Raw genomic sequence first — 23,515 nt, 5'->3', positions numbered from 1 at the left:
CTGGCATTAAAATCACACATGAGCAGAACACTGTCCTTGTCCTTTACTCTAACAACTACATCACAGAGTGCGTCACAAAAACTATCAGGTAGACCTTGAGTTCTCCCACTTCTTCTTCTTTCTCACCCCTTACCCGAATGACACTAACAGCTAAAACGTCCAATCCCATCTTACCTGTAGCCTCTGCCAGCTGTACCTTCTCCCAGAGTAGCCCCCATTGATATTAATAGCTCCCCATCTCATTACCATTCGTTTGCCGAGTCGTATCTTAGGAGTCCCTGGTTTGTCAATTAGAGGTGGGCCTCTGTCACCTCCAAAGGTCCGAGGCATTTTGCTCTGATTGTTGCCAGCATAATATTTATAGTACCAGGGAAGCAGGTTGCTAGCCTTACTTGCCCCGGGTCCCATTTTACCCCTAATGGTTGAGGGACTAATCGGTGGATTTGGTAGTCTTTGCCGTCTGAGCACAAAGGTGACCACAACTCAGAATATGTCCGACATGCCCAGCCTTATTCCAAAGTAACTGGTATCCAGACTGTCAGGACCACTTACTTGGCCACTCATACATTGCCCGTGGTTCATGAACTAGGACATGACAACAGGAACCCACACCATGAACCACGCTAACTGTATTTGCCAAAATAAATGAAAACTATTTTTACACATGTAGAATTACTTTTTGTTTTGTCAACCACGTATTGGGTAAAATTCATGAGGTCCTAGTAACTTCAAACATACAGACATCTGTAAATGAAACAATTGATCCTACAGGGCACTATGTTGCTAACCTAGCTGAACAAAAATTAACTGAGAATGGGCCTGGTCAACACCATCTAGTGTGCTGTAAAGTCCCGCGACATGTAAACAATTCCACAACTGCCACCATCTTTGATGCTGAATTGTGTTAAGTTTTAATTAGAAATTGTAACAGAATAACATTACAAATAATTCTTTTATTCGCATTTAAGTGTCTACTTTTATACACCATTTTTAAGAAAATGCTTTTTATATTTTAGGTCTTCTGTAATAATATAACCTAAATAAAAGCAGAGTTGTTTTCCTGTTACGTGATGCTGCTCTCTACATGCTGAAGAAGACCGGTAATGCAGTTAAAATATTCTACCCAAATGCAAAACACATTACATGTCTTGTCTGTTGACCCAATCGGGTTGCAGAAGCAATTATGATAATGTCAATAATTTGATATCCTCAATTAAAAGGTATGTGTAAAAATATTGGGAAATACATAATTTTGAATGGTGCCAAAGCTGTAAAATAAATCAGTCATTTTAAAATGTTATTTTGGTCTATACAGATGTTTTAAAAAGTCCCTGCACAGGTAGCTGCTTATAAAAAGAGCCTACCTGAGCTACTGTTACCCTCTCAGTCCATCCTTACTAGATGGGGTAGTTGGTTGAAAACTGCAGTTTTTTACTCTGTCATTTCTGATGCCATTAAATCAGTATGAAATAAAATTGGTACATAGTTAATTGCAACAAAATTGATATTTCAATATTCTACAGTAAATACTTATTTCCTTTTAGGCAATAAATAGTTTCTCGCCAGATGTTGGTGTATGTATTAGAGATACACAAGCAGCATTTAAATGCAAAAATGTGCAACATGATTTAATTAACATTAAGGCATACTTCCCTAAATTTCCCTCTACAATAACAAAATTAGAAGCTAGGTGTCTGCCACTGGTAGACTCAATGTCAATTTGTGAGGAATTACATAGATAGCTCAGTCGTGCCCTAGGGAAAGTATGAGTAGATGTAAAGAACAAATTGGACTGTGTTATAAACAAGAACCCAGACTACAGTTTCTTTTGTTCAGTGAAGAAGGTATTTTGTGGTGACAGCATGAATGAAGAACTTGACCAACAAATATGTTCATTCAAATTTGCACCTGTAACTTCTTGTTATGTAGGGAGGTATATTGTGCCTACAGAAATATTTTGGCTGATAAGCACAGGAACCTAGCAGAAAATAATTTAAAAATGTTGTTAGTCATTAACTGTGCAAAAAGGGGAGTGAATTAATAAGTTAGGAATGACAACAATAGTGCATATTTTAATGTACTTTTCATCTGATATTGCATGTACTGTAATTCGATAGTGCATGCATATGTATTTTTTTGGGATTTTATGGTGCATAGGATTCTTGTCTTTAGTAATAAACAATTCATCACAATTTGAGAGGAACAGTGATGTCCATACCTCCAATACTAGAGGGAAAAATTACCTTTTTTTAGCCATTACTAAAGATGTCAATGGCCCAGAATGGAGTTCAATATAAAGCAACAAAAATTGTTGATCATTTGCCCAATACCATAAAATGTCGGGCAGATAGCAAAAGGAGTTTTAAACACAATTTAGAATCATTTCTCTTGCACAACTCCTTATATTTCACGGAGAAATTTTAACTTAAAAACTAGTAGCCTTCTAAAGAAAAGGACTAGTTTTTAAGTGTATTTGCATGAATAGGACTAAAAACTTATGTTCATTAATAATACAGGGTGATTCAAAAAGAATACCACAACTTTAGGAATTTAAAACTCTGCAACGACAAAAGGCAGAGCTAAGCACTATCTGTCGGCGAATTAAGGGAGCTATAAAGTTTCATTTAGTTGTACATTTGTTCGCCATTTCAGCCAATAAAGTTTTTGGTCCCTTTTTCTTCGAAGGTGCTACTGTAACTGGACTACAGTATCTGGAGATGTTAGAGAATTGGCTGTTCCCTCAGCTCGAACAAGAAGCACAACAATTCATATTTCAGCAGGATGGAGCGCCACCACATTGGCACTTATCTGTCCGTAACTACCTGAACATCAACTACCCGAGGCGATGGATCGACCGCCAGGCAGCCCGTGACAGAGCACTTCATCACTGGCCTCCAAGAAGCCCTGATCTTACTCCCTGCGATTTTTTCTTATGGGGGTATGTTAAGGATATGGTGTTTCGGCCACCTCTTCGAGCCACCACTGATGATTTGAAACGAGAAATAACAGCAGCTATCCAAACTGTTACGCCTGATATGCTACAGAGAGTGTGGAACGAGTTGGAGTATCGGGTTGATATTGCTCGTGTGTCTGGAGGGGGCCATATTGAACATCTCTGAACTTGTTTTTGAGTGAAAAAAAAAACCTTTTTAAATACTCTTTGTAATGATGTATAACAGAAGGTTATATTATGTTTCTTTCATTAAATACACATTTTTAAAGTTGTGGTATTCTTTTTGAATCACCCTGTACATTAATCAAGAATACATTATCATGTAAACTGACTTGTTCCATATCAGTGCGGTAAAAGAATCATTCAAATGACAGGACAAGTAAGTAACTAATCAGTCTATTGTTGTACAACTCAGTGAAAATTAAATACACTCATAGAGATTGAGTCAATAATTGGAGCACTGAGTACTAAATACTCTCATTTATTGACGGGGTATCTAGCAGACTATTAAAGCACTATACTGCATATATAAGCCCAGTAATTACCAAAGCTGGATTTTTTACTTTAGCAATGGTCAGTTTCCTGAACGATTAAAGCACTCAGTATTAAGATCAATTTATATAAAAAGGAGAAATTTATATTGTTGAAAATTTTAGACCAATTTTTGTGCCATTTGGATTTCATAAAGTTACTGAAAATGCTGAAAATAGATTTCAGTTCACATAATTTGATGTTAAATGTACAGTTCGATTTTAGAAGTGTTTTAATAACTGAAAATGCTGTATTCTCTTTTCTCCGCGAGGCATGGATGGATTCACATATAATGAAACACCAAGGGAAATTGTCAGGGATAAAGACAAATGGCAGCAGGTGAGCAACATAGTGACATAGCTAGTAAGGAGCTTAAAAAATATTAAATGAGTCTGAATTCTTTCTCAGCAGATAAAAATTGCTGAAGCAAACAGAAAAAGGTAACTCAACGATCAAGGAGTTCCAGTATTATTTTCTCACATCTTCTAATACATAACCTCAGACTGGAAAAAAAGGTGTAAGTACTTGCTCTGTTCAATGCACTCTTCCTTGAAATATAGCTAAGTTTTTATATTGGCCTGTCAATTGTCAGATTTTGTTACTTACTTTGGTATGTTAACTTGGGCTGGCTGCCTCACTGGAACAGGCGTCGAGAAAGAACGAGGAGGTTTAAGAGGATAAGAATTGCTCTCACACCAGCCCACAGGGAAAATGTCCAGGGAATCAATATTGACTACGTATTGACGAGATCTGTAAAAGAAAGTTTCATACGTATGCCAGAATGCATTGTCAAAAAAGATGAACAATTTGGAATAAACATGAATTTTGTAAAATTAATAAGTGTGTTACAGTGCCAAATGTAACACTTGTGTGTGTTGTAATTTGTATCAGAAATTTATCAGACAATGAATTTTAGTGATATGTATGTGCTCGAGTACATGTCGACTCTGCATACGGAACAAAGAAAGTGAATGGTGAGATTTGGGGATGAAACAAGAACACACTGTAGAATGAGATGGTGGAATGGTTAAGAACTTGGATACTAATTTATAAGAAGTGAGGTTTACATCCTAATTAATGTTTCCTATGGTTTGTTTAATTTACTTGAGGTGAATGCTATGATGGTTCTCTTAATGGCATGGAGGATTTCTTTACTTGCACTTCATTTCCCCAAATGAAGGACAGGAATGTAGCTTAAGCTTTAAGATCCCATTACTGATGATGTCACTAGAGGCAGACCATACAATTGTACAGAAGAAAGACAGGTAAGGAAATTCATAATGTCGCTTTGAATACACCTTAACTGATTTAAGAAAACTGCTTAGAACTAACCTGGATGGCTGGACATGGCTTTGACCTCACTGTTCTTGCAAGTCCAATACTTAACCACTACGCTACCTTACTCAGTTTTTATTTGAGTTAGTGCTTCATCTCAAATTATGTTGACAGTATCACCTTTTCTTACTTTTTAACAATACTTTAGATACAGCATAAGTATGCCATACTATTCACGTATCTACACAATTGCAATGAACAAAAAATTAATGTAATGCACGTAGTACAGCAGAACACAGAATAGAAACACTTGATAAATAAAAAACTTTTGCTAGAATGCTATTAGAGACTCGGTTATGTTATCATACTTTCTATTCAGGACTACTATTACTATGAGTTCAGTATTAATAAAAGATCCATTAGAAATGCAGCAGGTAACAACTGATGAAGAGGGAGATTACCTCTCTCGAGGCTCTGATTCGAGACGTATCCACAATAGATGCTGAGTGATATTTGCAATAGTTGCAGCACAAACACGATCAGGATTATTTGGGTCAACAGCTTCCAAGGCTGCACCTTGACAAAATCCCATTTCAGAAGCAGAACGGCGTGGTGGAAAAAGTGCTGTGGGAGCAGTCTCGACACCAGGCATCTTTGACAAATAATTAACCCATGAAAAAGTCTCTCCATCATTGCTCTGCCATCCCCGTGGAGGTGACAGAGTTATTCCATTCTCTTCACACCAACCTGCACAGACAAAGATGTAGATGTTGTAACATTACGAGTCAAGACAGCTGTAACGGAACTTGAATAGCGTAAAGTTATCGTTAAAAATGCACGCCGCGCGATTTGTTATGATTTGGTCGGTCATAATAGTAGTAACATGCTTTTGAATACAATTAAAATATAACGGCGATACCTGTTTAGCGTTATTGGAAATAATATGTAATAAATTAATGATTAAGGTAGCCGATCCTATAAGAAGAGGTAAAATTGGGCATATTAAGGTGTTTTGCTTTATATCGACTAAGCCGATGATACGGCGTCTTTTTTTTTCCGTTTACTCTTAGAAGAAAAAAAAAAAAAAAACCAGTAACGAAGTGCTAATTGTGCGTTGTGAAAAATATAGGGGCGAATTTTAAATAGCTACAGTGTATAATCAGACTAACAAATGGACATTCAGTTACGCGAAATAGCGGACAGTGAAGTGTGGTCATTAAATTGAGTACACCTACAGGGCGGTCAATTCCAGGATAAGTCTATTCGCGTCTCACGAGGCACGCGGTATTGAGACCGGTTTTTTTTTATTATATCACGGAGAGCGGGCTTCAATTTATAAAAAGGAGAAAAGCTGTATCATTATCATTGACTGTTGGTGTTATGCAACCAAAACTGTTCATCAAAGGGTTTCGGTGAATGAGTGGTGAATGCGAAATGAAACTGTGAACGAAGTTATGTTAAATAAAGCAGAAGAGACAAGACAGTTTGGTCGTATCTGTTATTATTCCATAAACCGTAACATTTATTCTCGTTGTACAAAGCCTTTATAGACGATCGTTATGACAATTTGCTTTGAAGGGATCTCGTTACGAGTTAAGTTTTGGGGACCTGGTCAACAGGGGATAGTTCTTAACTACTGCAGCTATTCTGGAATCAGGTGCTACCGTGACCGTTGTGTGTTGTCTATGGCTTAAGGTCATCATATCTCATGCTCTAAGATCGACGCGCCTTTCCTCTTGGTATAACGGTGTCTCACGGTAACCACGACAACGCAGACGGCGAAGGAAGATACGGTAGAAGTGGCGCCACAACGTGCGGCTCGATCGAGGAGGATTGCTGCATCGAGTCGGGTGTCATCCGGATTCACGAACCCTAGAGTTGGAAAATATTGTAGCAGCCAGTGAGTCTGTCCAATGAAAGAGGTATTCTTCAATAATCGCTAAAAGTGAGCGATACTACCAGGTATGATTAAAATAACTGTATAGTTATAAAAAAAAGGAAGTTGAGACTTGTGATTTCGGAAGATAAATATATATAAATACATAGTGAAAATAAGTGTATGTCTTGGTAGTGAATAATCATGTCAAAACGAACGAAAAGAATACATGATAATGTGCAGTTGAGTAGAGTAATGAGTGGAGAGAGTGAGAAAAGTGAAGAGGATAGGGATGATGCATCCCATGAGCTCAATGTGGGACAGGAGACATGTATAGATAATAATACAGTTATTGATTTAGAGCCGTTAGGAGATTCAAATACAATGATAAGTAAGGTAAGCAGCGTGGGAGAACATAAAGATCTTGAGGTTTCGGATGCAGATCAGCAAGTTGATCCTCAAAATGGAAATATTAATCAAAAAATGTTTGATATGCTGGTATCAATAAATACTCAAATGGGTGTAATGAATGGAAGACTTTGTTCACTAGAAAAAGATAATAAGCAATTAAAAGAGGACAATCAAAAGTTAAATGAAAAATTTGAGGCCAAATTTGGTTCATTAGAAGTTAAAATGGATTCTTTGGAAAGCAAACTGAACACCTTTGATTATAAACTGGAAAATACTAAGAAAGAATTAAAGGCGGACTGGGAGACTCAATTAAATGCGAAATTTGGAGAACTAGATGTAGAGTTTTCTAACACCTTAGAAAGGCAATATAATAATTTAATGGGAAAACTTCATGACGTAGAAAAGAAATATGAGGTAGTTTCGAAGAGTTATGATGGCCTGTCCAATAGGATCGTTAAATGTGAAAGCAGCTGTTTCAATGCTAGCGCACAGATAGAAGAGCTTTCGAAACAAATAGTAGAGTTTGAGTCTGATGCTCGTAAGGGGATTGACAAGTATTTAGTAGATCAAACTAAAAGACTTGACGAAGATCTAACTGAATGGATAGAAATAAAAGGAAATGAAATTGTAGACAAGGTTAAGACTACTACTATTGGATCCCAGCCAAATGAAAATATCAATGAGCACCTAAGTAGAAATGATGAATTAATTAAGCTCTTCACTAGCGAATTTCAGAAAATAAAAGACAAAATAGTTGATGAGTTACCTAAATGGCAAAAGGAAACCAATCATAAATTGGCGGAGTTAGAACGAACGTCATCACAAAATTTGTTGACAGAGGACGAACGTTCGGAGAATAGGTCGAAAAACAACCAAACATGTGATAATACGAAGTACAATTGTGGTGAAAATTTGCATTGGGAAGTTGATGATTCGGTTGGTAAAGATGATGATTCTTTTGGTCAGCGAGGATATTTGTCTTCTTTAAAGGTGGAGAACAGCATTTTTAAAAGTAGACAATTCCCAACATTCTCCACTGAAAAGAACAACCTGCATCCCAAAATCTTTATCAATAATTTCAAAAGAATATTTCCGCGTAGCTGGTCAGAACACGACCGACTTCAATTTATAGTATCCAAAATTACCGGAGAAGCCGCATTATGGGCCGCCGAAGTAAGTGAAAGTTGCCATACTTGCGCTGAGTTTGAACAACTTTTTTTGGCTAAATACTGGTCGTCGAGTAAACAAGAGAAATTAAGAAAAGAGGTTTACCAACCTGAGTATTTTAACAGTAAAAGGAGTACTTTAAGGCAGTATTTTGAAAAGTACATAAATAAGACACGTTATTGGAGTGATCCAATTTCTCACAAGGAAGTGATCAGAATTTTGAAGGGAAGGTTGCCCATAAATATACGTGAAAAGCTAATAAATGTTCCTGACCACGATGTAGAACAATTCTTGTCGGTGATTGACTCAATAGATATGATTATGGAAGACGCAAGACAAATGAGTAGTAATCAAATGTCGACTCACCCTCATAGTAATACGAATAATTATAATAATAATTTAACGTATGATAATAATAACACCGAAAACCAGGTCAAACCCGCATCACAGGAGCGTGGACAATCTTCGTCCTATGGTTGCAATAAAAACAATGATTATAATAAATATAGAAGAGATACTTACTGTGCTAGAGGTAAACCTCGATATGGTGACGCGAATGTGCATAGTAGTGATATTAATAAGGGTAACAGGTACCCAAGTGATGAACCCAATTGCATTCGACCTTGGGAAGATAATTCGAAGCATAATGTTCATCGGCAGGATGGAACAAATGCCTCGAGTCCTCATCCAGTACAAGGAGTTATACCAATGGGCGAAGGAGCCTCCAATGTGCGACGGGGTGAATACCATAACTCAGATCATACTGTACGGATTGTGGAAGTTCATGAACCCCCACCGATGACTCAACGAGATAGATTAAACTAATACCAGTCACCAAATGCCTTCCTAGGATGACTGGAAAGGAGAAGGAAGGCAGGCATCAATTTGAACTGAGAGTATTAAGGTATAATAATGATCAGGATATAAGGAATGAATTAATTGAAGAAAAACCTTAAGTTTCTAATAAATGTGGACAAATATTACAGGCAATAATTCCAACAAGTATAAATAATGTTGATGTTGAAATATTAATTGATACTGGAGCAACTATTAGTGTCATGACGTTGGACTGTTTAAAACAGATAAGCCGAGGGGTAAAAATGCCCACTTTTCCTATTACAGGATGTACCGTGTCTGGCGCGTTCAGCACAAAAATGCAAAAAGTTGTGAAACAGGTACGTGTTGACGTTACAATACAGGGGGCTCAAATAGAAAGTACATTCCTGGTTGTTCCTAAAATGACAGTACCATGTATCTGGGGTTTGGATTTTTTATGTGAGACCGGTGCAATCATTAATTTAGAGAAAGGTGAATGTATATTTAATTCAAATGGTAATGTTTTGACAACTACCCTGAAAAAGGGCCGAGTAATTCCAAATCAATTGTGTATGAATCTAATGGTAAAATATGTCAGTATTGATGATGAAAATGTGTATGATATATGCCTTATTGAATGTTCTGAAGAAATGATGGATAAAATGTCATTGCAGGAAAAGGTGTTAGAATCAGAATATTTATCTGTTATCCAAAGGGATGAACTGTACTACTTGTTGGAAGCATATCAGTCAATTTTTAGTAAACGTCCAGGTATAATAAAAGACTTTGAATACCATATAAAGACGTATGCACATAAACCCTTTTGTCGTACTTCCTAATCTATCCCATGGACAAAGAAAGAAGTAGTCAGAAAGGAAATCAATAAAATGTTAGAATGGGGTATTATTGAGCCCTCAGATTCTGAATATTGTAACCCTCTTGTGGCGGTAATTAAACCCAATGGTGACATCAGGTTGGTGTTGGATGCCAGAGAGATCAATAAGATCATTATACCTGTACAAACGCGACTGGAGAACCTAGAAGAGTTAGTACAAAAGTTTTATGGTGCCCGCTTCTTAACTTCTTTGGATATGCGTAGTTCATATTGGCAAACTAGAATATCGAAAGAATCTAGAAAATATACTGCATTCGTTTTTCTGGGCCGAAGTTACCAGTTTACTGTCATGCCATTTGGGTTGAAAATAAGCGGTGGTGTTTTCATATCGGCATTAGATACCGTACTGGGCAGAGACCTTTTGAATGAAGTTACTTTATATGTGGATGATTTGCTAATTGCTTCTGAAACTTGGGAGGAACATTTGGACTTATTAAGAAGAGTTTTTGCGAAATTTTTGGAATACGGAGTTACTGTAAATTTGAGCAAATCCAAGTTTGCTCATAACCAATTGAAATTTCTTGGACATATAATCACTCCTGAAGGGATAAAACCAAATCCTAAAAAGATGGATGCGATTAACAGATGTGCTTATCCAAAGAATAGAACGGAATTAAAGTCATTTATCGGCTTAGTTTCATTTTTTCGACGATTTTTACCCAATCAGTTAGGAAGTCAAGACTGTTTGTTACGGCTGTTAAGAAAAAATGTCATGTGGGAGTGGAATTCCGAATGCACGCAAGCTTTTGATAACATTCGCAATGCTTTGACTAATGCTCCACTGTTACATCATCCGAGACTTGATCAAGATTTTTATATTGCTGCGGATGCTTCTGAAACAGGATTGGGTGCCACTCTTTTCCAGATGGACAATCCAGAAGATATCAGTACCATCAAGATAATTGGGTTTGCCAGCAGAACACTCTCTAGCTGTGAACGTGCATATTGTACTACTGAATTGGAAGTACTGGCCGTGGTCTGGTCACTTAGAAAGTTTCGCTATTTTGTATATGGAAAGAAGATCATTGTATTCTGCGACCACAAAGCTTTATCTTTTATTTTAACAGGAAGGATGTTCCATTCACGTTTAACCCGGTGGGCCTTGCTACTGCAAGAATATGATATTATGCTCAAATACATCAGAGGGAAAGACAACATCATAGCCGATGCTCTTTCAAGATTACCGAAAAGAAAGAATGCTGACGAGTGTGAAGAACGGACTATTGACTTTAAAGTCATGAATTTATCAAGGCAATATTGTGAGAGGCAGATTTCACAGCTATCTCGAAGTCTTCCACAACTGCAAGAAGATGATAAGTTGTGGAAAGCCATTAGGCAGGCTGTTGAAAGCAAAACGCTAAGTCACTCTCAAGAACAGTATCAATTAAAATCCGGAATATTGTATCGGAGGAAGGATGAAGAAGATGTTTGGAAAGTTTGTGTTCCAAATAAATATTTAGAATCACTAGTATGGTACACTCACTTGAATTGGGGTCATTTTGGTGCCGCTAAATGTACAGCCAAAATAGCACAATACTGCTATCATCCAAATTTGGGACATATAGCTACAAATATTATTAAGAAGTGCAAAATATGTCAGAAGGCGAAACCCATAAACTATTGTCGGAAGATAGAATTACATCCTATCATCCCACAACAACCTTTAATGTTGGTGTCATGTGACGTCTGTGGGCCATGTCCCATGACACGTGGACGGTTCAAATATGTATTGGCTTTCTATGATCTCTTTTCAAAATATGTGAAATTATATCCTGTGAAAAATCTCCACGTTCGACCCATGTTACGCAAATTTATCAACAACTATATAACTGAGCTTGGCAAACCTATAATGATCTTGACAGACAACGCTGCTTATTATACAAGCAAAGTATGGAGAGACACTATGAAAGAACAAGGAATCCAGCACATTTACATCTCAAGATTTTACCCTTGTGGAAATCCGGTTGAAAGAATCTTCCGAGAGTTGAACCGATTTTTACGGACGTACATACCCAAACAACATTATAAATGGATCGATTGGATTTATGAATTTGAGAAAGTGTATAATGACTTACCACACTTATCGACAGGTTATTCACCTAACCAAATAGTATTTGGTGAAAGTATTGTGCCAGAATGGATGAAGAAATTACCTGCAATAGAACAAAAGATTACCAAGAAAGAAGATATGGTGAAGAAGGTCTACGAAAACCTGAAGCATCAAGCACAATTGAGAAAAACCCGTTTTGATAAAAATGTGAAGAAAGTAGTCACATATGATGTAGGGGAAGAAATTTTATTGAGGAATCACCCAAAAGCATCAACCAGGAAAAGACTGAATAAGAAATGCCAATATTTATATACAGGTCCATATAAAATAATGAAAATACCTCATGAAGGGAGCTACCTCCTGGCAGATTGTGATACTGATGTAATTAAAGGCTTGTTCCCTCACATAGACCTGAAGAAGTATTATCAATAATGAGCAAAATATAGATTCAAGAAACACTGAATGATACCAAGACTACACTCAGTGGACTAAATAAAAGCACCAATGGATAAATACGTACTTATACTAACTTACAAAGAAAATTAAAGAATGTACCGATGATTTCCATGAGATACCTTCTTGATATCAGCAACAATGACGACGCTGAAATACGATTTATCCTCTCACTGAACGACGGGGATGGATGATTTGAAAGTGGAATTAAGAGGAAAAGAAAAGGACCAAATCCTCTCTGGTTAAACAAGTGGCCTAATAAGGGTTTTGGCCTAGGATGCCAATCGTCGAACCCGGCTGTGATCCCTGCCTTGCACAGTCGGTTGAAGAACTGAGGGCTCCATCAAGAAAAAAAATGTGGTGTGAATATGAAGTGATTAGTGCGAAGTGCTTCTAAGACAACCTATAAACAAAAGTGGAATTTAGTTAAGGGCATTTTGTCTAGGCCCATTAACTCAACTTAAATATTGTAGAATGTATGTACTGACTTGTTGAGTGAATCTGAGAGTGAGTGTATCCGCCGAAACAAATACCCTCTCCCGTCACAGTACACAAAAAAAAAATAAGCCTGTTCTGTCTGGAACCCTCTTCAAGACATCACAGTCTGGGGGGCCGTGTAACATTACGAGTCAAGACAGCTGTAACGGAACTTGAATAGCGTAAAGTTATCGTTAAAAACGCACGCCGCGCGATTTGTTATGATTTGGTCGGTCATAATAGTAGTAACATGCTTTTGAATACAATTAAAATATAACGGCGATACCTGTTTAGCGTTATTGGAAATAATATGTAATAAACTAATGATTAAGGTAGTCGATCCTATAAGAAGAGGTAAAATTGGGCATATTAAGGTGTTTTGCTTTATATCGACTAAGCCGATGATACTGCGTCTTTTTTTTCCGTTTACTCTTAGAAGAAAAAAAAAAAAAAACCAGTAACGAAGTGCTAATTGTGCGTTGTGAAAAATATAGGGGCGAATTTTAAATAGCTACAGTGTATAATCAGACTAACAAATGGACATTCAGTTACGCGAAATAGCGGACAGTGAAGTGTGGTCATTAAATTGAGTACACCTACAGGGCGGTCAATTCCAGGATAAGTCTATTCGCGTCTCACGAGGCACGCGGTATTGAGACCGGTTTTTTTTATTATATCACAGAGAGCGGGCTTCAATTTATAAAAAGGAGAAAAGCTGTATCATTATCATTGACTGTTGGTGTTATGCAACCAAAACTGTTCATCAAAGGGTTTCGGTGAATGAGTGGTGAATGCGAAATGAAACTGTGAACGAAGTTATGTTAAATAAAGCAGAAGAGACAAGACAGTTTGGTCGTATCTGTTATTATTCCATAAACCGTAACATTTATTCTCGTTGTACAAAGCCTTTATAGACGATCGTTATGACAATTTGCTTTGAAGGGATCTCGTTACGAGTTAAGTTTTGGGGACCTGGTCAACAGGGGATAGTTCTTAACTACTGCAGCTATTCTGGAATCAGGTGCTACCGTGACCGTTGTGTGTTGTCTATGGCTTAAGGTCATCATATCTCATGCTCTAAGATCGACGCGCCTTTCCTCTTGGTATAACGGTGTCTCACGGTAACCACGACAACGCAGACGGCGAAGGAAGATACGGTAAAATGTAGCTGAAAGATCTAACAACTGTGTTAAAGAAGGTCAGAATACAATTCCTATCAAAGCAGGGACTAGAGACATTAGGACTTTGCTGCATATTCATGATTATAGGACAACTATACTAAAATCTTTCTTAAAGGACATCATAGTCACCGTTGACTGTATAAAATATTTATTGTTACTATTGCAATTTCGGCCTTACGGACATTTTCAAGTAAACTGCAAAAGTTAAATTCTGTCAGAATATAAAACTATCTGACATGAGTACATGTTGTCGTCAAAATGCAGCTTTTTGAATGTGAGAGTCCCACAAGATCTGATGAATATGACACTTATTACATCGTAATATGTTGTTAAATATATACTGAACTGTCGATGTTACCATCGTTCTAATAATCTATCACACATACAAGTTCAGGAGCACCTGTACTCATCAGATCTTGTGGGACTCTCACATTCAAAAGGCTGCAGTTCGACAACGACATGTACTCAATTCAGATAGTTTTATATTCTGGCAGAATGTAACTTTTGCAGTTTACTTGAAAATGGCCATAAGGCCGAAATTGCAATAGTAACAATAATATTTTATACAGTCAACGGCAACTATGATGTCCTTTAAGAAATATTATATGACTGTGAATCCCCACCATGAGAAGTTAATCATGTACTAAAATCAATCTTTGACTATGTGGTAAAAAATTCAACAATGAGAACAAGCTCTATGGCACGTATTAAGTATTGTGAAACTGTAGGTGAAAACCTACCATTTTCGAGACACAATACAACACGAAACCACAGTGCTTGTCAGTTTAACCTTCAGTGGGTGAAGCTGTGCAGACACAGAAACTGAATGTCAGTCTACACAATGTAGCAGTAATAGTTGGCGCAAGCCACCACTACTGCAACTGTGCCAATTGCAGTAATAATTTGTTGCAGCATTCCACCATCGTGGTCAGCCTCTGCACTTTGGTATGAACACCTGGTACGCAAGCACTGGTGTTACTGAAATCCAGGACACCACTTAGTATCACTACAAGAGAGCTACACGATCCTGGAGCATCTGCATGTCAACACACCTAACCTTGTGATATATAAGTACCGACTGCTCAGCCGGCAAATTCCATCGAATCGGCAACTGCTGGGAAGCAGGCGATCCCCTTGTGGCCCGGAGAAGAATCATCACTCTCTGTCATCCAATGGTGCAAGTCGTCACTGCCTGTCACCCACAGGACCGTCCATCATATAGTCTGGCATCAGCTCTGAAAGGCAGAGGGTTGAACTCTGTCCCTTCTAACCACCGACCCGCTTACTGTCCACTGTTGCCAGATGCCACTAGTCAGACATCAAGGGCCAGTACATAGTATCTTATGTACAACAAAACCGGCTGAGATGTCACTGGCATCCTTAATAACAGTGTCCCAGTAACCAGAAGTGTGCAGCTGAATCTCTGTATTGTTACATTCCTTAGGAGATTGATACTGAGGCAATATTCTGCAATCACAGATTTGCCTGGATGTTTTAAGCATGTGTGGTGCTGCTTACTCTCTGTTACACAGTACTAATGACTTGACCGCAAGGAAACGAGGGTCCATCATAGATAGCCACCTTGCACAAACTGAGAACATCCATTACATATCTTGAAAGGGCCCTACTCTTGAATGGTGTCCCAAATATCCCCTTTACACTGTGCTTCTTTGGAATATGACCTAAACAGTATCTTATGTACAACAAAAAAGCTGTAGACTTAAATGTCACCTCATTATTCTCATCATTCACCTAAATCATAATTGGGCCTTAGTGATCTGTCTCTCACAATACCCTTTCGGCTAACTCAGTTGACAAACTTTCAAAATCTGGGATAATTTTGGGTCCTATGACTTATGATACAAAGTATCCCCTGAAAGTGAGCAAGATGGTGACAACAATTAGTCAGAAGATACAAAACAGTGTAAACTGGCTACCTATAAACAGCATGTCCCAAGGTATTACCACCCTTCCTCCAAACCCACACACCCAGAAAGGAAATGTAGGTGCCCTTTTCCATCTTCATAATATAGTGAATAATTTAGCAGATTGAAATGAGATGCTGTTGGGTAATGTGTCACTATTGATATCATCTCGTGCTCATCATCTATGGTTGCTTATTGTGAGTGTTGTCTTTCTGCAGATGTTGTCTTTTGGTTTCTGTGGTGGAACAGGACTACACACTGACAGATTAAATTGGCATGCACAGTGATCTCTCATTATATTTGCATCTTCAAAATGATATAGAGATCACTTACTGATATATCAGCTGTTCCTGAAGACATTACCCTGCTGCAGCTTCACAAGATATGTTAATATATGTCCCATTTTCCTGCAGAGTTGCACAGTTGTTGTCTAAATTCAGTTCCCACAGTAAAACTTCACAAGATCATTCAGTACCTCACCAATAACTCATGTTGTTAGGATAATATCTAGACAGCAGCAGACACAGTTCATCATACCCTCCAGCTCTATCTTCGTGTTGAGGAAAGTCTGATGATCACTTGATATACAATAGGTGCTGCAAATAGGTATTGTCAAAGATTTCCAGTTAAACATTCTAGAGTAATGAAGCTCACAAATTACACAATCATGATCCTCAGATAAATAATTATTTGTTGAAGACTGTGAAACTACAAAATTTTTTTTTTTTTTAAGCTCAGGAGATGCAAAGGACTACACTTTTTTTTTTTAAAAAAAAAAAAAAAAAAAAAAAAAAAAAAAAAAAAAAAAAAAAACCACACACACAATGGAGTAACCTGACTTTGTAATTAATTCATCAGTGTTGTTCGAGAGATTTATTCTTTATTATTCATGTCAGAAGAATCTCTGATATGTGTATGTTTGTAACAGTTATTTTTACAACAAGCAAGAAGTCTGTCATTGGTGGAGAGGTAGAGGGGAAGTTTCCAGTAGCATGTTTCTAAAGCAACTAAAGAGTACTTATAATGTTAAATTTAATAGCAATAAAGATGGAAAGATAGAGATTGATCTAAAATTGTAAATACGAATGGTACATTATTTTCTGAGCCAACCAAATGATAAATATATTAAAGAAACAGGAGGCTAAGAAAACCAACCAATGGGAGCATCCCTTGGTGGACACAGGCTTCAAGGAAGAGACACTATGTTTGCTGCAACTGAGGGAGCTGCTGAGGAGATGCAGTTGGAATGTTGATAGTGACAGTTGCACATTATCAGGCAAGTGAGCTGGGGTGGCAGCTGACACTTTAGAGGGCTGCCACCAAAACCCTCAGTCTCTGACAAAGTGGTCCAGTATGTCATCCTCAGGAACCACTGTCAGTGAAAAGTCAACTGTTAGGTTGAGAGACTCTAGCCAGAAACTTGACGGGAATCAAATTGTGGAATGCAGATTGTACAGGGAAGAGTTCCATCCACAAAGCAATCAGCAATTTATTGCATCATACATTACTGTTATTAGAAAATTGCATTAACTTTAGAGAATTGCTGGGACATCATCTAAGAGCAGTCATTAACAGTGTGACACCTTTTAACAGGTCATACAGTGTTCAGAACTGGTTTCTTGAACTGCTGTCTTCTCTTTCACAGAAGCCTTAAATATTCCTGACTCTGAACTTGAATAGTTTCTTGTGGAACTTTGCTTGGGGCGCAAGATAGGATCAGTTAGGACACAGCCTAGCATTGCTGCATCGAAAGCTGAATCCTCAAGTCAATGAAAATAAATGGATGTTCACCTTATGTATAACTGTTGTCATGTTCTTTCACTTGGACAATTCTGTGTCTGATGTGTCTTGTTGCTGGAGCCATCATTACGCTTAATCTTTTTCTCAGCATTAATAGAAATGCAAAGGCCAGTAGAAGCTATTAGCAGTTTTGATTCTTAGTGTGTACGTTTAGCTTATTCTGGCATTGCTATTTCTGCCAATTACAAACAACAATACCGTTGAGAGTGAGAAGTGGCCATTTCATATGTAAGAAGTTGTGTGTCAGGGAATAACAGTAGCAGGCATGAAGTATCTTGACATTATCATTGTGAGATTGAAGCTCTTTTGTTCGTGCTTGCTTTAACGATACATATGTTTTTGGATGGGGTCTGCCTTCACCTCAGGAAAACCATACCATGTGGTAAAAAGGTATGAATACATAATTTTATGTGTTCTTCAAAAATTTGTAAATGTGATTTAAAAACTAATATTTACATGTGTACAGACAGTAAAGAACATTCTTTATGTTTAAGAGGCATAAAATAAAAGCCCACTGATGATGCTGCAACTGCAGTGAAAAATGTTTCAGATACAAAAACAAAATTGTGTTTTGCTAAAGGCAGGCCCCATCCAAAAACATATGTATTGTCTTGACATTGTAAGAAAGAGAGAGAGTGGTCTGGCCGATTGACTGTGGGGTGTCAAGGAGGAAATGACCCTTCTTTCTTTGTGCGTTTTTTGATAATGAGTTGACAGGTGATGTTCACAGCTGGCATTTTTGGAGATGGCTGCTAAGAGTCACCATAAAGGTGACAAATGTGCCACGTAAAGAAATGAAGGAGGTTTAAATGTATCAAAAAATCATTGTCCATCCGTCTGTCTGTCTGTCTGTTAATAACCCTTTTTCTATGGAGCAGGTACACATATCAAGTTGAAATATAATTCACAAAATAAGGCCCATGGTCCCTTGGCAGAGTAACCTATGTCAATGCAGTCAAAAGATCGGGCATTTATACCACATATTCTGATAAAACTCATTTGTGAAAACCTATAAGGTACCTCCTGTTGGCCTAGAATCATGAAATTTGACAAAAAGCAAGGCCTCACAATGCTACCAAATGAAAAAAATCTGGAAGCTGAAATTATGTAATAATACCACATGAAAAAAGGTATTTATTTCATTTTTTTTTTAATTTTTTAATCTGACTCTGTGTTTGTTCATCCGTCTATTAAGACACCTTTTTCTCAGGAACGGGTGGAAGTGGGTAGAAGTACAAGTTGAAAAATACAAAGGTCCAAAGGTCTTTGAGGGGTGTAATAAACGTAATGATCTGGCCATTTAATTTACATATTTTGGTACTAGCAAACTCATTCCTCAAAACCTACAGTGTACTTCCCATTGACCTGCAATGGTGAAATCTGGTGAAGAAACAAGGTTTCATAGTACAAGTAAAGGAAAAAATCCAAAAACTATTAATGCATAATCATATCACACGAAAAAAAATATTTCTTTTGTCATTTTTTATCTGGCATCAGACTTGAAATTAAGAGAATCACAGTTCTGCAATCCAGGATGACTGTCACACACATAACTTGAAATGCCATACCTCTCCTGATATCTGGTGATGGATAAATTTTGAAATGCACCGTATGAGTCATTCCTTACCTGATGTTTGACTCTTACCATTGCAACCCAGTCAGCCTGAATACAGAACTAAGTATCATAATAATGATCGCTTGCCTCCTACTTGACTTTATGTCACATTTATATTACTGAAATTAAAACATTCTCGAAAATCTTGGAATCCCTGGGACCAATATCTTGCCAGTATCAATGTCAATAAGAAACAAAAATGGTTGAGTTTCTCGAATCCTGGTATGGATGAACTGTATATATAGGTAATTAAGTTTGTACAGAATCTTCCCAGTCCAAGAGTAATCTAACTGATAGGATCCTTGTTAGCATGCTACCAAGGCTTTAACACAAGCTGAAAAAAAAGGCTGATTGCAACAGGAGAAAGCCGGGAAAGTGTTACACGTTCTTGATGATGGTAAAAGTTTTGAATGGCATTATGTACTATGTGAAAAGTGAAACTGATAAAGAAGACCTCATGATGGAATATTTTTTTTGCTGATTAATTCATTTTAAGATAATCTAATCATAGATCAAGGAAGATGTTGCTACAATACAGACTGCCATATATTGTCCATTGAGACAGTTGTGTAAAGAGAAAATGAAATATTATGACCTCACTGCTTCCGGATTGCACACAGTTTTGCAGTGTGGACTGAGAATTTGTAACAGTCTTACTTCGAAGATATGAACAAGAAAGAAAAAAACTTCTGGGTTTAATGCCCAACTGATGATGAAGTCATTAGAGACACCACGAACTTGGATATCTGTGAGTTCTTACTCTCTGTGACACCTCTCCTGTGTCATGCTATTCTCTCTGATGCCTTCCTTGTGTCATCCTACTCCCTCTGGCCCTTCCTCTTCCTCCTTGTCTCTCCTTGTCCTGACAACAAATGGGCCCTTTTCCATCTACAGTCTGAGGGACCAGCTCCTCCTTTACAAGTTTTTCCAACTTGTCCATCCTGTCCTGAGCAAAGGACAGACTATTTCTGGAGGCCTGGTATGGTTTCTTTCACTTTTAAACGTTTCTCAACAGCAAAGACTTGCAATGTCAACTATGAAGATGACTACTGATCAACCAATGTTGTTCTGCCAAAGAGATGGAACCAGTAAGACCTTAACAATGCAGCACAGAGACTCAAGGCAGCACGAGGATAATAATTTCGCGGTGCAACGGTGAAGCGGTCGTCTTTATTTGTGAACATTGCTATATCGTTGCAAGCTACATATTGGGAGCTATACCAAATGCAAAAGTCATCATCATATAGACCGTGGGGGTGACCAATGGTCCAATGGAAGTCATTAGCCCACTGATGGCAATGACGAAGAGTGTGACATTTAGACCGGAGCCCTGTGGGGCAGTGTTCCCTTGCACTCGTCACAAGCTGACTGAGATACCAACTCTAACCCAAAATAACTGGTAGGATGTGTAGTAACCAAGTAATGCACAAAAGTGGTCCAAGTAACATAAATATGGCTTTATTCTTAAACTTCTGAACAATAACAAAAATAAGTTTCTCGTGAATCCAGACGTAACAAGACACAGAACTGATGCGAACATTGCAACTGGATGAACATAGAGAGAGTCTGTCAATGCTGCTCTACACATATATATGCAAGTTGTCAGCAGATAGTGTGGCAGAGAATGCGCCATATGCACGTCTCCCATAGGGACCTCCAGGGCCCAGCCAACACTTATGTAGTTGATGGCCGATTGAAACGCACACAAGCAGTGACCCACACTTGGCGCACTCACACTCACATGCACTAGTAGTGGGAAACAACACACCTCTCCCTTGTGTGAATTGGCCGCCCAGTCGATGGAGGAGACACCAGCTGTGTGGCGAGAGACATATCCATTGGATCCGGAGCAGTGGTAGCTGGTGCCAATGGAGGGGGCAGGAAGATGGGTTAGGTGGGCATTGGAGAATAGGGCCACAACATGTGGGGACGTGGGCATGCCTGAGGGCGATGGGCCCCCAAAGCACCTGCTGACAACACTGAAGAGGAGGGTGCCATTTCCTGCACTGTCAACAGCAGGCAGGTCTCAGTGTGGAGGAGACGGGGCTGGGACCACTGGCGACGATGGATCAGGCAAGGATGGTGAGAGGGCCGGTGGAGGCGGCCCAAATGGAACGACAGGCTGCGGCAACGGACACCGAGGTCAGAGATGGACCGGCGCCCGGCAATAGGCAGCTGGAATTCCAGGATGCCGCACATGGAGGAGGCAGCCAACGGGACAGAGGCAACTCCACAGAAGGTGATGACGGGCTCGAGGCAGAGGGAGTTGGGCAGGTTGCAATGATGAAGGCCACACACACAAACCAGTAGCTTCTGGCAGCAAGCAGGGGTGCAACTGATCAAAGTGGTGGACTACTAACACATTGGCTGTACAGACATCACAAAGATGGCGTCCCCTGTGATGAACAACAGTGGCCAACATCTACTTGGGCTGGCGATGAAACCTTTGCACTCAAACCGACAATCTCCAAGCGAAGTGGCCAGACAAACTGTGGCAGGTGTGGTGTATGCTGCAAAAGGTGGAGGTGCCTGGGTGGCTGCCGGTTGTGAAGCAACTCAGCTGGGCTCTGCTCCCCCTTAGGGTTCACGGCAAAGGGGGAGCAGAGCTTGGCGAAAGGTCTTCAGAAAATGGAGAAGGGCATCATCCATTGAAGAATCCTCAACAAACTTTTTCATTTGGGACTTGAAAATACACACTAGTTGTTCTGACTCACCATTTGATTTGAGGGTGGAATGATGGAGCCATAACATGACGAATGCTGTGACGGAACAAAACAACTTAAAGGTGTGAGAAGCGAACTGGGGCCCATTATCGGAAACTAATTGTGACCTCAACTGATGTCATCGCACACTGGAGAATGTAAGGAAACCAGGCAAACGCATCCACAACCAAGAGCCAATAGGAATTCGCGAAGGGATGTGAGAAGTCTACACAAATGCATTCCCATGACTAGTGGGGAATGGGCCAGAGGGACAGAGACACCATGGGAGCTTCCAGTTGTTGGGCACACTGCTCACAAGCTTCGACAAAATGGACAATTTCGCCACCAACCCCTGGCCAATCAATCGAGTCTCGAGATGTTGTCTGGCAGAAGATTAATTCCATCCTGTGAGATCTCAAACCTCATATAAACAATAGAAAGTTGAAAAAACTGACATTTTACGAGGTTACACAGTAAGCCTGCAGAGTCTATGACAGAAAACAAAGTGTGCAACTTTTTCAAGTGATTGTCCGTGGAGGAGCCCATGACAATATCATCCAGATAATTAATTCAACCCAGGACAGGCATAATCAATTGCTCTAAAATCATGGGGAAATAGCAGGGTAGCCAGCCACACCAATGGAAGACACAAATATTGATTGAGACCAAAAGCAGTATTCAAAACCAGAACTCTGAGACTCTTCATCCACAAGAACCTGCAGATATGCTTCAGACAAATCAATTTTAGAAAAGTACTGGCCTCCCAATATTTTTGCTAACAGTTTCTCCTAGCGTGGAAGGGGATACGTACCCATGACTGTCAGTGCACTGACAGTAATACTAAACTCACAACAGAGGCGAAGTTTCCCTGGTAGCTTTCAAACTACAACCAGTGGGGATGACCATTCTGAGCCATAACAGGTTGCACCACACCTTCATGTTGAAGTATGCCCAATTCTTCTTTCACTTGATCTTTCAGGACTACAGAAATAGGACGCACACAACAAAAATGATGCCTAGTCCTGGATTTCAAAGAAATATGAGCAGAAAAATTTGTAGCAAGCCCTATTCCTTGTGAAAGTAAGTCAGAAAACTCCTCACACAGTGTTTCCAGTTGAGAATACAGTACCCTGATTGGACACAACGTGAACTGTGTCAGTGAAAGAAAACCCAAATGGCTGAAATGCATCCGCCCTGAAGAAGTTCTCAACACCAGCATCAGCAACCACCACCAAAAATGTAATGGAACAAATCACTGACTTGTAAGAGGCAGATGCCGCAAATTGTCCCAATGGTGCATTGTTAGAACTGACTAGCTTCTGTATGACCAGTGCAACACTGACAAGCCTTAATTCACACAAGTTTAAGAATTCAATAATGTCACTGCA

The 23,515-nt window shown here is 38.9% G+C and overlaps 1 protein-coding gene across 1 annotated transcript in view; it reads right to left on the bottom strand.

Annotated features, from left to right (window-relative positions):
• The window catches only part of LOC124798294 (scm-like with four MBT domains protein 1), a 194,800-nt gene that overhangs the window by 76,407 nt on the left and 94,878 nt on the right, over positions 1-23,515 (bottom strand). The window contains exons 8-9 of the mRNA XM_047261622.1: positions 5,221-5,506; positions 4,091-4,234 (exon numbers count right to left, since the gene is read on the bottom strand). Coding sequence (XP_047117578.1) covers positions 4,091-4,234; positions 5,221-5,506 — 430 coding nt within the window. The remainder of the gene's footprint in view (positions 1-4,090; positions 4,235-5,220; positions 5,507-23,515) is intronic.

Source organism: Schistocerca piceifrons, chromosome 5 (assembly GCF_021461385.2).
Source record: "Schistocerca piceifrons isolate TAMUIC-IGC-003096 chromosome 5, iqSchPice1.1, whole genome shotgun sequence".
Taxonomy (NCBI): Eukaryota; Metazoa; Arthropoda; class Insecta; order Orthoptera; family Acrididae; genus Schistocerca; species Schistocerca piceifrons.
Note: the sequence above shows the minus strand (reverse complement) of the source record. Positions and strands in the feature narration are given on the sequence as shown.